Source organism: Perognathus longimembris, chromosome 16, assembly GCF_023159225.1.
Source record: "Perognathus longimembris pacificus isolate PPM17 chromosome 16, ASM2315922v1, whole genome shotgun sequence".
Classification (NCBI taxonomy): domain Eukaryota; kingdom Metazoa; phylum Chordata; class Mammalia; order Rodentia; family Heteromyidae; genus Perognathus; species Perognathus longimembris.
The window spans coordinates 57,058,342-57,074,630 of record NC_063176.1 but is presented as its reverse complement, the minus strand read 5'-3'; the positions used below and the strand labels follow the sequence as shown (position 1 = coordinate 57,074,630).

Sequence of the window (16,289 nt, the reverse complement as noted above, 5' to 3'; positions counted from 1 at the left end):
ACACGGGCCATCGTGTAGGGAAGCCCAGCTGTCTCCTTGGGAATCGAGGCGGCTCTGCCCACGGCCCAGTCCTGCGTGGCGCTCTGACGGCGGCGGGGCGTGGGGGGTGCGGAGACCAGAGAGGCCTGTGCCGCTCCGCCCTCCAGCCCGAGACAGCCGCGCCGCAGCAGAGGCCGGGGGGAGGGGGGGGCGCTGCCGGTCCTGGGCTCCCCGGAATTCAGACAGATGGGGCGGTCCCGCAGAGGCCTCCTGTCTCCGCGCACAGCGGCTCCCTCTGCCGCCGCGCCCCGGCCGCCTCGGGGGCTGCCCTCTGTCCACCCGCGTCGGGGTGCGGGCCCGGCAGGCCTGGGCCGCTGAGACTGCGCAGGGTCCACACAGGAGGGGCCGCTCCCCTGCCTGCGTGGGATCTGAAGCTGGACAAGGGGGTCCTGGAGCCGGCTGGGGGATCCTGGGGCTGGCTTGGGGCTCCTGGAGCTGGCTTCTGGGTGCTGGAGCTGGCGGAAGGGGGTCCTGGGGCCAACTGGGGGTCCTGGAACTGGCAGAGGGGTTCCTGGAGCTGGCTGGGGGGTGCTGGAGCTGGCTGGGGGTTCCTGGAGGCTGGGGGGTGCTGGAGCTGGCTGGGGGTTCCTGGAGGCTGGGGGGTGCTGGAGCTGGCTGGGGGTTCCTGGAGGCTGGGGGGTGCTGGAGCTGGCTGGGGGGTGCTGGAGCTGGCTGGGGGTTCCTGGAGGCTGGGGGGTGCTGGAGCTGGCTGGGGGTTCCTGGAGGCTGGGGGGTGCTGGAGCTGGCTGGGGGTTCCTGGAGGCTGGGGGGTGCTGGAGCTGGCTGGGGGTTCCTGGAGGCTGAGGGGTCCTGAAGCCGGCCGGGGGGTCCTGGAGCCGGCCGGGGCCCTAGGGCTGGCCGGGGGTCCCACAGCTGAGGGGGGCTCTGCCCGGTCCACACGGCCTCGCAGACTTGGGGAAGGGCTAGGGAGGCTGAGCCGAGCCTGGCGTCGGGGCGAGCGCAGTGCAGCCCCGCGGGAGCCGCCCACAGGACAGGGTGAGGGCCGCGGGAGGGGCGCCGGGCTCCCCGCAGGGCCCCGCGGGAGGCGGCCAGGGTTAATCATTGCCCGGAGGCCTTGACCCCAGCGGCGGGCGGCCGGCTCCTCCCGCCACCGCCGGCCGCCCGCCAGGAGGAGCCATGGGGAGCCGGGCCTGGGCCCGCAGCCCCCGCTCCCGCGCCCCCCCGCGGCTCCCCGCGCTCCTCCTGCTGCTGCCGCTGCTGCTGGACGCCCGGGCCCGTGGGGTGAGCTCCAGCCCCGCAGGGACACGCGCGGGGCTCCGGGGAAAGGACGGGGGGGGGGGCGGGACGGGGTGTGGAGGGGGCTCCGGGCCTCGTCTTCATGCGGGAGACGGGGCGCGGGAAGCCGGCACCTGGGGACCCGACTGCCAGGCCTCCCGATTGGACGGGCGCCCGGGGGGTGCCGGGCCTCCGTGTTTACGGGGGGGGGGGGGGCGGCTGTAAGGGTCTCTGGCTATTTCTGCTCACACCAGAACCGCCCCGTCTGTTGAACAATGGGGTGGGGGGGTGGGGGGGTGGGGTGGAGGGCCCAGCAAGGGCCTCAGGAATAGCCGGCGTCTCTCAGGGCCCCGAGAGGGAGATGGAGACGGGTTTTGGGGTGCAGCCCAGCTGCGTGGCGGGCGGCTGTCCACCCCGCACCCCACACCAGCCGCCCTCCGGTGCTGCCAGGGCCACGCGCAGCCCCCAGGGCCTAACGCCACGGACCTCCCCGGGGCCTACACGACCCCCACGACCCCCGTGACCCCCGAGACCGAGGCGCCCAGGGCCTACACCACCTCCACGACCCCCGTGACCCCCGAGACCAAGGCGCCCAGGGCCTACACCACCTCCACGACCCCCGTGACCCCCGAGACCGAGGTGCCCAGGGCCTACACCACCTCCACGACCCCCGTGACCCCCGAGACCAAGGCGCCCAGGGCCTACACCACCCCCACGACCCCCGTGACCCCCGAGACCGAGGCGCCCGGCGGTGGGGGTCTCTCTCCTCCGCCCGAGGGGGCCCCCTCCCGCATCAGCCCCGAGGCTCAAGGTGAGCGGGCTCCGCTCCGGAGGGCGCGGGTGTCGGGGCGGGCGGGCGGGCGCCCCCCCAGGCTGGGGTGGGGGCTCACGCCGCCGCGCCCCTCGCCAGTGCTCACCGAGGCCGGGCAGCCCTGCCGGTTCCCCTTCCGCTACGGCGGCCGCGTGCTCCACGCCTGCACCTCCGAGGGACGCGCCCGCCGGAAGTGGTAGGTCCTGGCCGGGCCGGCGAGGGGCCCCGCGGGGTCCGGTCCCCGCCGGTGAGGCTCAGACGCCCGCCGGGCCCCGGGTCCCCGCTCCTCAGGTGCGCCACGACTCACAACTACGACCGGGACCGGGCCTGGGGCTACTGTGCCGAGGCCGCCCTGCCCGCGGAGGCGCCAGGTGGGTGCGGGCGGGGGGGTGGGGGGCCCCGGAGGAAGCGGGGGCAGAGCGCTGGGCGGTGGGGCCCGGGGAGGGCTCCCCGGGGACCGCCCGCCGCCCCTGGCCCCGGGGCTCCAGGCTCCGGCGCCCCCTGGCGGGCCGAGCGCGCCCACGCCGCGGCTGGGGGAGGAGGAGGCCGGGCCTGGGGACGTCGTCCTCCTCCGCGGGGGAGGGGGCAGACAAGCAGACGCCCCCCCCCCCCGCCGGGGCCCCCCGGCCTGACCGCCCCTCTGCGCGGCCCCAGCCATCTTTGACCCCTGCGCCTCGAGGCCCTGCCTGCACGGGGGCACGTGCTCCGGCGTCGCGGGCAGCGCGTCCTACCGCTGCACCTGCCCCCCCGCCTTCGCGGGCCGGGTCTGCGCCTCAGGTGAGGAGGGGGGGGGACGCCCTGGGGGGCCGGGCCCGCGCCGTGCGGGGGCCGCCCAGGGCAGCACGGCTCCCGTGCGGCCTCCAGAGCGATGCTTCGACGGGGCCCTCCACGAGTTCCTGGAGGCGGGCGAGCGCTGGGTGCGAGTCCGTGGGGGCCGCGTGGAGCAGTGCCGCTGCCTGGACGGCCGGGCTCGCTGCGAGGACGCGCAGCGCGAAGGTCAGCACGGCCGCGGGGGGAGGCAGCCCCCCTCCCAGCCAGGGCGGGGGCGGCTCTAGCCCAGCTGCCCCCCCGCAGGGTGCTCGAGCAACCCGTGCCTGCACGGAGGGACCTGCCACCGGCTCGCGGGCTCCGGGACCAGCGCGTGCGCCTGTCCACCGGGCCACGCCGGGCGCCTGTGCGACATCGGTGAGCCGCGCCGCCCTCCCGGCCGGCGGGGCGCCTCGCGGGCTCGGACCGCCGGCCTCACCCCCCCCCCCCCCCGCCCCCGGGCCCCAGTGCCCGAGGAGCGCTGCTTCCAGGGCCTCGGCTCCCAGTACCGCGGCGTGGCGGCCACGGGCGCCTCGGGCCTGCGCTGCCTGGCCTGGAACTCCGACCTGCTCTACCAGGAGCTGCACGCGGACTCGGCGGGCGCCGCGCTGCTCGGCCTGGGCCCCCACGCCTACTGCCGGTCAGCCCCCGGGGCGCGGGGCGCGGGGCGGGGCGGCGGGGGCCCGGGGGCCTGGGCTCCTCTGATCCGCCTGCCTCGGCCCCCAGGAACCCAGACATGGATGAGCGGCCCTGGTGCTACGTGGTGAAGGACGACGCGCTCTCCTGGGAGTACTGCAACCTGGAGGCCTGTGGGGGTGCGGCCGGGGCCGGGCGCCGTCTGGGGGCCCCGCGGGGAAGGGCGGGGGGGGGTGCAGACCGGGGTGTGAGCCGCCGGTGACCTGGGCTTCCAGGATCCCTGAGCAGAGCCCAGCCCCCGCCCGCCCCGGCCCCGCGCGCGTCCTGCGGCCAGAGGCACAAGAAGAGGACGTTCCCTGCGGCCCCGCATCCTCGGCGGCTCCTCCGCCCTCCCCGGCTCCCACCCCTGGCTGGCCGCCGTCTACATCGGAGACAGCTTCTGCGCCGGGAGCCTCGTCCACGCGTGCTGGGTGGTGTCTGCGGCCCACTGCTTCGCCAGCAGGTGTGCGCGGGCCGCCAGCACCCCCCCCACCCCTGCCCCCCTCCCCCCACCCCTGCCCCAGCCCACCCTGCACCCACCCCTGCCCCCGCCCGCCGCCGCCAGCTCCCCCTCCACCCCGCCGCCACCCCTGCAGCTCCCGAGGAACCGATTCAGCCCTGTGCTGGGCACTGGGGGTCCAGAAGCTTCCGTGTAGGCCCAGGGGCGGGCAGGGTATCTCTTGCCACCATAGAGGGCGCCCCTGTGTGGGGGGGGGGGGGCTGGCTGTGGTTCTTCCCTTGGCTCAGACCCCATCCCTCCTGGAAGAGTGGGGTGAGGAGGGGTTGCCAAGGCTAGGGCGGGCCCTGCTGCCCAAGGGTTTAGGGTGCCCCTTGGGGAGGGGAGCCAGGGACAGGGCACAATGGAGCTCACGGGTCCCGGGGTCCCTGAGGCCCAGCGGTTCGGTGTGGGCCGGGGGTGGGGGGGTGTTGAGGCCCCTCCTGCTCCCGAAGGTGCTGGGAGGAAGCCCCTGCCGGTCCCTGCCCAGCGCAGGGCTGAGTCTGGAGAGGCGTTGGGAAGGGCCGAGGGCGGGCCAGGCGCCCAGCCCGGCCCAGGGGGGGAGGGGGGCGCAGCCGGGGGTCCTCTGGGGTGGGCGCCGGAGTCAGGTGCAGGGTCTGCGGTGGCTGCAGCACTGTCACCGCCCCCGGGCCTGTGGCCTCCGCCCTTGCCACGGCGCCGAGAGCCCTCAGAGGGCGGCGGGCGCCTGCTCGGCCACCGTGGGGGAGCCGGCTGGGGTGGCCTGCGGAGAGGAGAGGCCCAGGCCCCTGCTCTTGCCCCCCCCCCGTCCAGCCCCCCCAGGGAGCACGTGACAGTGGTGCTGGGCCAGCACTTCTTCAACCAAACAACGGACGTGACGCAGACGTTCGCGGTGGAGAAGTACGTGCTCTACGCGCTCTACTCCAAGTTCAACCCCAGCGACCACGACCTGGGTGAGTCGGGCCCCGGGCGGGAGGGCCGGCACCCCGGGAGCCCCCGAGGGCAGGGCGGGCGGGCCTGCTCAGCTGGGGGGCTGACCGCTGCCCCCCTCCACCCAGTCCTGATCCGCCTGAAGAAGAAGGGGGGCCGCTGTGCCGTCCGCTCCCAGTTTGTGCAGCCCATCTGCCTGCCCGAGGCCGGCGTCGCCTTTCCTCCCGGGCACAAGTGTCAGATTGCGGGCTGGGGCCACGTGGGCGGCAGTGAGTGGACGGGGCCGTGGGCGGGGGGCGGGGCGGGGCCCGTGGGCGGGGCGCGGGTGGGGCGGGGCCCGTGGCGGGGGGCGGGGCCCGTGGGCGGGGCGCGGGGGCAGGGCGCGGGTGGGGGCGGGGCCCATGGGCGGGGGGCGGGGCGCGTGGGCCGCGGCGGGGGCGGCCGGCCTGAGCCCGCGCGTGCCCCCAGACGCGAGCGGCTACGCGAGCGCCCCTGCGCGAGGCGCTGGTCCCGCTGGTGGCCGACAGCAAGTGCAGCAGCCCCGAGGTGTACGGCGCGGACCTCAGCCCCAACATGCTCTGCGCCGGCTACTTCGACTGCAGGGCGGACGCCTGCCAGGTGAGCGTGCGCGGCGCCCTCCCCGCGGGCCCGTGGGGTCCGCCGGGGTCCGGGCGCGCAGAGCCACGGTGGGACCCGGGGGCGGGCGGGCAGGGCGCGGGTGAAGCGCGGCTCCGGTCAGGGGCTGGGGGCCGCGCACCGCACCGCACCGCACCGCGGGCCCCACCGCACCGCGGGCCCCACCGCACCGCACCGCGGGCCCCACCGCACCGCGGGCCCCACCGCACCGCACCGCACCGCGGGCCCCACCGCACCCCACCGCACCGCGGGCCCCACCGCACCGCACCGCGCCGCGGGCCCCACCGCACCGCACCGCGCCGCGGACCCGCTCCTTCCCGAGGTCTCCCCAGCTGATCCAGGCCGGCGCGGGGCGGCGCTGACGCACGACTGTGTTCCAGGGGGACTCTGGGGGGCCCCTGGCCTGCGAGAAGAACGGCGTGGCCTACCTCTACGGCATCATCAGCTGGGGAGACGGCTGCGGGCAACAAGGCAAGCCGGGCGTCTACACCCGCGTGGCCAACTATGTTGACTGATCAATGACAGAATCAGGCCTCCCCGACGGCCCGCGGCTCCCTCCTGAGACCCCAGGCGCCCCCCCCCCCCCCGTCTTTCCACTGTCCGCATCTCAGTAGCAATAAAGATGGAGCCAAGACCCCAGACACGGCCTAGGCCGGTGGCTGTGGATGGCGTGGTCTCATCCGGGCGGCCCCAGTGCAGTTCCTGGACGCAGATCCTGCCCCTGCCCCGGTGGCGGGGGGGCGGGGGGGGGGAGGGAGGGGAGACAGGAAACCAAGGCCGCACCCCTCCGGGCCCACCCCACGCAGGTATGTGGCCAGAGTCCAATGGCCCAGAGTTGTCCCGAGACAGGACGTGGGCCAAATCCAGACCCCAGGCCGTGAACAGGGGTCAATCCAGCAAATCCGGGGCGGCTACACCCTAAAGACCACAGCTTCCGGAGCTACCTCCGGCCCGCTGGCCATTGTCCCACCTGCGACGGCTCGGAAGGAGGCTGGGAGGGGGCCACACTCGCGCGAGCCCCAGATTGCGACTATCTGGGCCCCTGCCCCCCCCTGGAGCTGGGCAGCTCTCAAGCCCCTGGACGGGAGGCCAGGGCCGGGGAGGGGGGTGTGAACAGAGGCCAGGCCGTGGGGGGGGTGGGTGCCTGCTGATGTAACCCCTGCTGGAAGCGGGGCATGGTAGGGAATTTGGCCGGGGTGGGGCAGAGGCCAGCAGACCCCCAGGTGCCCGGTGCTGGAAGCCCTTGGAGCTGGGGCCAAGGCGGGGCAGAGGCCAGCAGACCCCCAGGGGCCCGGTGCTGGAAGCCCTTGGAGCTGGGGCCAAGGTGGGGGACAGGCCAGCAGACCCCCAGGTGCCGGTGCTGGAAGCCCTTGGAGCTGGGGCCAAGGCGGGGGACAGGCCAGCAGACCCCCAGGTGCCCGGTGCTGGAAGCCCTTGGAGCTGGGGCCAAGGCGGGGCACAAGCCAGCAGTCCCACCCCCGGGGGCCGGACAGCGGAGAGGGAGCCTTGCTGAATTACCAGCTTCTCTGCTGCAGAGGCTGCGTGGGGGGGTGGGGGGGTACAGACACAGGCCTGGGGTGCGCAAGAAGACAGGAAAGGGGAGAAATGGTGACGTGTGTGTGCGCACACGCGTGTGCCAGTTCTGGGGCTCTGACTCAGATCTTGTGTCCTCACTTGGCTTTTGCCATTCACGCCCGCGGCTCTCTGCCGCGTCATGCCTCCGCTTCCCACTGTCTGCTGGGCAATTGGAGACAGAACCCCTGGGGTTTGCCTGCTTGCGCCGGCTTTGAACCCCAGCCCTTGGCTCTTAGGCTCCTGAGCAGCCAGCACCCCGGGGAGGAGTCCCTGGCGCCCAGCAGACAGTCACAGCGTCTGCACGTCGGGCGTGAGCTTTCAGCGGCCGGCGTCCTGTCCCCCCGCCCTTCACGGCGGCGGAGGCCTTCAGGGGAGCAGAGAGCGGCGGGCGAGTCCAGGTGGAGCGCGCCCCGTCTCGGAGTTCTGGACCAAGCGCTTGCCGTGCTCAGGTTCAGCTCCAGCCCCAGGTTCGGGCAGGACAGGGGGAGGCAGGGCCTCGGCTCCTCACCACGGGCCCCGGGGAGGGCTCCGTGCTGTCAGAAGGCCCGGTCGTCCCGGCCCCGAGGGGGTGACTTGAGCACGCGCAGCCAGAGCGGGGCCACGCGGAGCCAAGTCGGCCCGGAGCCCCTGGAGCTAGGGGGCTTGTTTGGGCTCCGGGAGGCGCTCCCTCCCTCCCTCCCTCCCACCCCACGCCTCGCCCCTGGCCAGGCCAGCCTCTGGGACCTGGCGGACGCAAGGTGCTGTGTAATTGCTAGACGTGGTGGTTGTATTTGCTTCTTAGGGATTTTTTCTGTCTTTTGTTTCACATTTTTATTTTCATACATCTGGCTTGCGGTTTTCCATTTATGAACATGGATACGATCGGCCTATAATTTTTCTTTCTTGCAGTTTTTGAATGACGGTTATAACAATTTTGGGTATTCCTTGTTTCATCAAACAAGCGATGTGGTGTCGGATTAGAATGATACTTGGAAGTTGATAGAATTCACTCATAAAAATTCCTGGCCTGGGGGCTGGGGATATGGCCTAGCGGCAAGAGAGCTTGCCTCCCATACATGAAGCCCTGGGTTCGATTCCCCAGCACCACATATACGGAAAACGGCCAGAAGTGGCGCTGTGGCTCAAGTGGCAGAGTGCTAGCCTTGAGCAAAAAGAAGCCAGGGACAGTGCTCAGGTCCTGAGTCCAAGGCCCAGGACTGGCAAAAAAAAAAAATTCCTGGCCTGTTGGCTGGGAAGATGTCCTAGTGGTAGAGTGCTCGCCTCCTATACATGAAGCCCTGGGTTCGATTCCCCAGCACCACATAGAAAACGGCCAGAAGTGGCGCTGTGGCTCAAGTGGCAGAGTGTTAGCCTTCAGCGGGAAGAAGCCAGGGACGGTGCTCAGGCCCTGAATTCAAGCCCCAGGACTGGCAAAACAAAACAAAACAAAAAACAGCTCCTGGCCTGATAGGTTCTTTGCTGGGCGGCACCTCCGGCTAGTAGTGTTTCAAGTTGTAAAGGAACTGGCTGGGAACTTTGTTTCTTCTTAGTCCAGCCACTGCAGCAAGTTACTTTACGAAACAGTCATTACCACTTGCAGCTGCTGTAACCAGTACTGAGACAGATCAAGGATAACCCAGTTTATTTGGCTTACAATTCTGGAGGCTGGGGCGGGTCGAGCTGCAGCTCGGGTCTCAGAGCCTCTTGGGATGAAGCCAGCAGGGGGCCGCCCTCCCAGCGCGTCTGTGTCTAACCTGCGTACACCAGGAGCTCGTGGGCCAGGTTCCCACGCCGTCCAGCCCAGCGGTGGCAGGGCAGGCGCGAGCTGTACCAGGGGCTTTCACGATGGCGTTTCCACACACAGTTACCCCATCGGTCTCGCCCTCGGCCCCTCTTCCTATCCCTCCTCGCCCCCTTGAGAAGCCCTGCCGTGCCATCCCGAGGGTCGGTAGGAACTTCCTGTCGCCCTCCGGAGGCCGTTCCGCTGCTGCTGGCTTCCACTGCCGCCTCCAGGGAACCCGTTTGAAATGTAGCTGCGGTGGGTGGTGGCTGGCTTCGGGACGCGGCAGGCAGATGTGGGTGACAGCCCTCTGAGGCTGTGTTGGCATGCCAGGGGCTTGTTCAGGCTGGGCGTTGCTGGTCACCCGGGGTGACTCCAATCCAGGCTCCTCCTGTGAACGAGGCGTCACGGCCTCCACAGATGCCGTTTATGTCATGAAGGTTTTCCTGTGCCACAAATGACCTCAGGCCTCGGTGATTTATCTCGTGATCCCGCGGGTTGGTAATCTGGGCTGGGCTCTGGGAGGCGGGTCTTCTGGGCTGGGCGGCCTTGGCCTCCCTCTCTCAATGCCGAGTCGGAGGCCGTAAGGGCTACACGCAGCTGGTCCCTAACAGGCTCGGACCCGGGGCTGCCCGCCACAGGTGAATGTGGGCATCTCCACCGCCCTTCAGGAGCCAGAGCAAGCCAGAACAAGCCAGGCTCAGGGACAGAGCAGACGTGGTCTCTTAGTGGGCTGGGGCGTGTGGTTACACTTGAGGGGGGTGAAGAGAAGGGGTCTTTGCAGGGGTCTTGGTCCGTTTGGGGTTGCTATCATTGAACACTGGGGATTAGATCACTTATTTATTAGCACATACTAATTGTATGCCTCACTGTGACATTTCTACACATATTCTGTATTCTGATCAAACCCAGCTCCGACATCTCTCTCTACCCCCTTCCCGTCCCCTCTCCCCCCTCTATCATCCCCCTCCTCCCTCCCATCACCCCTCCCGCCTTCCCCCAACAGTTGCACCTGTCTCCATTGCGTGTTTTCTTTTTCTTCGGTCTGTCATGGGGCACGAACTCAGGGTCTGGGCCTCTCCCTGGGCTTTTCTGCTCAAGGCTGGTACCCTAGCACCGTAGGCCACAGGTCTCCTCCCATGTTCCGGTGGTTGACGGGGGATGAGTCTCACGGGCTTTTCCGCCCGGGCTCCGGGGAGCAGCGGGGATCACGGGGTGAGCACCGGGCCGGCTCGCTGTGTGTTCGCCTCCCGCCGCTGCGCTCACAGCTCTGGAGGTTTCAGTCCACGCCCTGTTGACCCGTTTCCTTTATGCCTGGTGAGGCAGCACGGCGTGGCGCGCGGGAACGTGCGGGGCGGGGAACGTGCGGGGCGGCGCACGGCGTGGCGCGCGGGAACGTGCAGGGCGGGGCGGCGCATGGCGTGGCGCGCGGGAACGTGCGGGGCGGCGCACGGCGTGGTGCGCGGGAACGGGGCGGGAACGTGCGGGGCGGCGCATGGCGTGGCGCGCGGGAACGTGCGGGGCGGGAACGTGCGGGGCGGCACACGGCGTGGAGCGCGGGAACGTGCGGGGCGGGAACGTGCGGGGCGGGGCCGTGTGGGGCGGGAACGTGCGGGGCGGGAACGTGCGGGGCGGGACCGTGTGGGGCGGCGCATGGCGTGGCGCACGGGAACGTGCGGGGCGGGCGGCGCATGGGAACGCAAGCCTCCTCCATCAAGGTCCGGGCGCAGAAGAGCGGGCGAGGCGATGGGGCGGTCTTTACCCTCCTCCTTGGGACGCCCCCCCATGGCCTAAGACCCCCCATTAGGCTCCTCCTCCTAGAGGCCCCCCCACCTCCCGGTGTCCCCGTGGCACTGCGGTGGCCCACACGCACTCGGAACCGTGGGGCCTGGCGGTGGTGGCCGCATCCCGGGCGCACCCGTGGCTGTGCGCCCCGTGGCACGGCTCCCAGGAGGCCCCGCGCGGTGTCCAGCATGCGCTCAGCGGGACCCGGCTGCCCTCCTGCCCCACGGTGCCGGTGCCTTCTGCCGGCGCCCCTCCCCAAGTGATGCCCCAGGCTGCTGCCGGCCTCTCCGTCAGCTCACTCCTTACTCAGCACCATGGGACCCCTGCTGTGGCACCCGGGGAAACTGAGGCACGGCGAGCAGGAGGCAGGGCAGGATCAGAGTTCTTGGCCAGACTCAGCCGGCTCTCCGGCCAGTGCTGTCCTCGGGGGACATGGGGGGGGGGGCGGGGAGCTGTCTGTCCCCACGGCGCGCGCATTTCCGGGGCCGGTGCGGGAGCAGGTGCAAGTGCCGGGCGCGGCTGGCGCCTGGGCCGGGGCCAGCGCTGGGGAATGCGGCCGGACGCCGCCCCGCCCCGGGCCGCGCGGGTGCCAGGCGCCCGGGGCAGCGGATGTGGCCTGCGACTACAACCCCCGGCCAAGGGCACGCGCGCTCTGCTGGCGGCCCGGGAGCGTGAATGGGGCTCTGTGGCTGGCAGCTGCTCTGTGGTGCGGACCGGGGGCGGGGGGGGGGGCACAGGGCCGAGCCCGCTCCGGGACCGGGGATCGGCGACCCGTCCCGAGCCCCCACACAGCGTGGAGCCTCGGTTTCCCGTGGGTGTGAGGACAGAGCCCAGCGGCGGGGTGGGGGCTGGGGCAGCAAAGGCCGGCGGTCCTTCGGCAGCACCCTGACCCTCGCCTCCTCGCTCACCCGTCGGGGCTCCGCGGTGGAGCCGGGGGGGTGGGGGGCCTGGGCGGGCCTTCGCCGCCAGGGTGGGCTCCCCGCGAGTCCTTGCTCCCTGTCGGGGGGGGCGGGGCCGGCCTTGGAGCTGGCAGGGTGCGGGGCTCGGCCTGGCTGCTCCTCCAGAGCAGCAGAACAGGGGCCGCCCTGCCGGGGGCCGCCGCGCCCCGGCGCCCACCTGGGCCAGCTCTCCGCAGGGGCGGGACCCGCGCCGCCCCCCCCCCCCCCCGCAGCCCGGGCCCTGGGGGCCGCCGCCATCGGTGCGGGAGGGCGGGGGCGCGCGCGGGCTAAAGACACACTTGGGCTCCGGCCAGGGGACATCAACCAGGCAAGGCGAGCCCCGGGCTGGGGAGCCCCGCGCGCGGGCGCGGGTGTGGTGCGGGGCGCCCCGCCCTCCGCACGGCCCGCCTCCCGCCCGCCCGCCGGCACGCACGGGCACGGCCGGCCCAGCTCTTTTGAAAGTGACCCTGGGCTGGGCGGGCCGCGGCGGCGGCGGGCGCGGGAGCGGCGGGCGGAACCATGACAGAAGATGACGGAGGCGGCGCTGGTGGAGGGCCAGGTCAAGCTGCGGGACGGCAAGAAGGTCGGGGCGCGGCGCGGGCGGGGGCGGGGGCGCGCGGGGCGGCCGCTCACGCTCTCCTTGTCCCCGCAGTGGAAGAGTAGGTGGCTGGTGCTGCGCAAGCCGTCGCCGGTGGCAGGTGAGCGGCCGCGGACGGGCGCGGGGCGCGGGGCGCGGGGCGCGGGGGCGGCCGACCCCGCGGGCGGCCCGGAGCGGAGTCAGCGCCGCCCGAAATAGCCGGCGCGGCCCGGCCGCTGAAACCCGGCCCCGGAGGTAACCGGAGAGCCGCGGCGGCCGCCGGCGCTGGGCGCTGGGAGCCGGGGACCCCGGACCCTCTGGGGCAGGCGGGGGCCCCCGGCGACAGGCGCGGCCGGCCCCCCTCCGGGGAGCGGCGGGGCGGCGGGAGCGGGCGTCCCGGGCACCCTCGGCACCCAGGGCGCGGGACCCCCAAGCCCGGTGCCGGCGGGGCTCGGCCTGGGCCCGGCTCCCGGGTGGGCAGAGCGCTGTGTGCGCATGTGTGCGCTTGCGCGCACGAGGTGTGGACAGCCACCTTGTTGGGGGAGGCAAGCCTCTGGGGAGAGAGAAGGCCCCCCCAGTCCTCCAGCCCCCCCGCCCCCCCAGCCAGCGGCCCCAGCGTGGAGAAGGCCAGCGGCGGAGCCAGGCACTTTGGCAGCTCCAGCTGGGCCGGGCGCAGTTGCCGCAGGGCCGAGGCCGCAGCTGCCTGGGGGACAGGTGCCCTGGAGCCCGCCCCGGCACGGGGGTCCGCGGGCGGAGGGCCGCGCGGGAGCCGCGCACGTGCGGAGCCAGGGCGGCTTCCGGGACCTCCGGGGAGGGTGTGGGCAGCGTGCGGGGCTGGGCACTTCCCGCCGGGCCGCAGCCTCCTTTCCAAGGTGCCCCTGGGCCACCTCGTCTTCAGTGCTGAGAGCTGGGCTGCCCCCCAGCCCGGGGCCTTGTTGCTGGAAGGTGGGGGGGGGGCTCCCGGCGGGCAGGTGGGGGGGGAGAGGTGCGGGCAAGGCCGCGGGGCGGTCAGGTCCTCTGCTGTGGCCAGCCACAGGGCCGAGGGGGCTCCGGGAGAGAGGCCAGGGGGCCCAGGACGGCCCGGGCCAGGCGCTGCCTGAACACGGCCCCTGGGGTATGGGCTCTAGATCGGGGTGCTTCCTGTGGGGTTCAGAGTAAGGGAGTGGGGGCCGGCGGGAAGCGAGGGCCCCGCCCCGCCCTCTCCTGCGCTGTCTTCTTTTTTTTTGGGGGGGGGGGGTTTGGGAGGTCTGCAGCTCTAGACTGTCACTCAAGACTGCAGCCCCATTTATTCTTTTTTTTAAATTGAGTTTATTTATTAACTGAACACAATTTTTTTTGACAAGATGTTGTGCAAAAAGGGTACAGTTACATAGTAGGGCAGTGTGTACATTTCTTGTGATATCTTACGCCCTGTTTTTCTGTCTCTTCTCTAGGTCAGGTAGACATATATACAATATACAATGTATCAAGAACATAGACAGTAGCCACGTGGCCACGCCCAAGAAAATTCACCTAGGGCTTTAGATGTAACGTCGATATTAGACAATATGTCGACAGTAGACTTATGTGAACGTACATACCTAGCTTCTTGTCAGGGGCTTAGCCCGCAGAAGGACTTTTTAAAAAAATCAAAGGCGGGGGCCGGGACTCCGCAGTCCCCGGCGGGAAGGCAGGGAGCCCCTCCTCCCTGGGGCTGCAGCCCCACCCTGGCCTGTGGGTGCGTGGGTCCTCGCCCTGCCTGGCCGGGGACTTTAGGGTGCTCGGGAGTGGGACCGGGCCTCTTGCATCTCAGCCTGTATTGGCTGGAGGCTCAAATCTGGGCCCCCGCTGTGTTGGGGTCCCTAGCAGGGATAGGTCAGGCTCTGTCCCGGTTAGGGGGGCTCACTGAGACCCAGACTCCTGGTCTGAGCACCCCCCTTTGTCCTCGCTGCTGGGAGGCTCGGGAGGGGGGTCTGGCACCCGGTGGGGGTGGTGCTCGGGCCGGGTGCTCTGCTTCCCAGTGCTCTGCTTGGTGTGGCGGCCACCGGGGGCTTCCTCTGGCCTGGGAAAGTCACCAGGAAGACCCCAGCCATGGCGTTGGCAGCGCCTTTGGGTCCGGTGTAGACCTGGAGGCTGAGGTCCAGAGGCGCCATGGGTGAGGGCTAACAGTGCGGGCGGTGGGTGGGCGTGGCGGGGCGGGGGGGGGGTGCAGGTCCCTCCCCACAGCTGGCCCGAGTGTCAGCGTTCAGGTATCCTCACCTCAGGCTCTCGGGCTCACTAGTTTCTGCTCAGTCCCTCCCTGGGCCCCTGCTCTCCAATCTTGGGGGGCAGGAATTCCCAACTTGGCCCCTCACTCAGGCAGCCTGGCAGTCCCCCCGACGGATGCCCTGGGCCCTGCCCGTGGGAGGGCATCGTCATGACAATGGCCAAGGCCAGTTGGGAGCAGGGAACCGCAGAGCTCAGTCCCAGGAGCCCCATTCCAGGAGGTCGGGGGCTGAGAGGCAGCAGGCCCCCGACTTGGGCAGCGCTGCCTCCTGGGTGGGGGCCGGGAGCCAGCCCTGGCCAAGGATGGGGTGGGCCCCCGCCAGTCTAGTCCACAGTGGCACCGGGACAGGGCCATCGAGGTGCTTGCTGCCCCCATTTTGGGACAGGGACTTGGGGAGCAGGGTTCAGAGGGGGCTCGGCTCTGACCCTGTGACGGGGAGCCCCGGCCTCCTTGGGCATCTCTGTCCTTGGGTGGGTGGGTGGGGAGGAGGGCAGGGCCGTCGGTGGGGGGGTGGGTGGGGAGGAGGGCAGGGCCGTCGGTGGGGGGGTGGGTGGGGAGGAGGGCAGGGCCGTCGGTGGGGGGGTGGGTGGGGAGGAGGGCAGGGCCGTCGGTGGGGGGGTGGGTGGGGAGGAGGGCAGGGCCGTCGGTGGGGGGGTGGGGAGGGAGGAGGGCAGGGCCGTCGGTGGGGGGGTGGGGAGGGAGGAGGGCAGGGCCATCGGTGGGGGGGTGGGGGGGAGGAGGGGGAGGGCAGGGCCGTCGGTGGGGGGGTGGGGGGGGGAGGAGGGCAGGGGCCGTCGGTGGGGGGGGAGGAGGGCAGGGCCGTCGGTGGGGGTGGGTGGGGAGGAGGGCAGGGCCGTCGGTGGGGGGGGTGGGGGGGAGGAGGGCCTCTCTCTGGCCAGGGCCTCTGCCGCTGTCCCGCCTCCTCGTTCAGCCCGACAGGAGCCCCCTGGACTCTGGTGTGCGGCTCTGCAGAGGGAGGGCCCTGCCCCAAGGTGGCGGCGATCAGGGCCGGGTGGGTGGTGTGGACTCCCGTCCTCGGTCCTCCCTGCCCTCGCTCAGGGCCTCCGCCTCCCGCTCTTCCTCCACGCCCCCGCCCCCGTGCGTCTCCCTCGGCCTGGAAGGCAGCCCCCCCCCCGGGCTGCAGGGGCGTCGGGAGCTCGTGGCGCCTGCCCCATGCCCGCCCGCACCCGCTCCGTGTGGATGGGTTCTCAGCCTCCCCATCCGTGGAAGACGCCTGCTCCCCGCCTGAACCCCCAAACCCTCACCGCGCCCCCCGCACCTAGGAAGCCTCACCCAGGACCCCCTGCGCGCCTCGGCTGCTGGAGTGTGGGCGGGGGGGGGGGGCTAGGCGGGGAGCAGGGCGGGAAAGCCGGCGCCGCGGTGGGAGGGCGGCTGGTGGGGGTGACCGGCAGGCCCGGGGGCTCAGTTGAGGACCGGGGTGAGGGGCGCAGGGCCCCGGACTTTGCTCTGCGCCCCATTGATGCGCAGGCGGTCAACTCTCCCGCCGGGCTCGGAGGCCCCGGCACCGGGCGATTTGCCCACCGCCCCCCCCCCCCCCCGCTGCCTCCTTCTGAGCGTGTCATGATAGGGGGGGGGCTGCCGTGGGCCTGGCATGGCGGCAGCGCCTCACACGAGCTGGGTCCCGCCCCCACCCCCCCCAACCTGGTCCCCGCCCATCCCCGACCTGGTCCCCGCCCCCTGACCTGGTCCCCGCCCACCCCCCGACCTGGTCCCCGCCCCCTGGACCTGGTCCCCGCCCACCCCAGACCTGGTCCCCGCCCCCCCGACCTGGTCCCCGCCC

The 16,289-nt window shown here is 72.0% G+C and overlaps 2 protein-coding genes across 5 annotated transcripts in view; both read left to right on the top strand.

Annotated features, from left to right (window-relative positions):
* Positions 1-1,176: 1,176 nt before the first annotated feature.
* Hgfac (HGF activator) lies at positions 1,177-6,171 on the top strand. Its single transcript, XM_048364159.1, is given in 17 exon segments — positions 1,177-1,281; positions 1,726-2,086; positions 2,186-2,282; positions 2,378-2,457; positions 2,741-2,863; positions 2,951-3,082; positions 3,161-3,271; positions 3,362-3,533; positions 3,620-3,708; positions 3,805-3,884; positions 3,886-4,031; positions 4,857-4,996; positions 5,102-5,242; positions 5,442-5,464; positions 5,466-5,591; positions 5,990-6,119; positions 6,122-6,171. Coding segments are annotated over 17 exon segments (2,106 nt in total).
* Positions 6,172-12,142: 5,971 nt separating this feature from the next.
* Positions 12,143-16,289, top strand: part of Dok7 (docking protein 7) — a 20,623-nt gene continuing 16,476 nt past the window's right edge. For all 4 annotated transcript variants that reach the window (XM_048364424.1, XM_048364423.1, XM_048364425.1 and 1 more), the window contains exons 1-2: positions 12,143-12,249; positions 12,319-12,364. In XM_048364424.1, the coding sequence (XP_048220381.1) occupies positions 12,196-12,249; positions 12,319-12,364 (100 nt within the window). In that variant the 5' untranslated portion in view covers positions 12,143-12,195. The remainder of the gene's footprint in view (positions 12,250-12,318; positions 12,365-16,289) is intronic.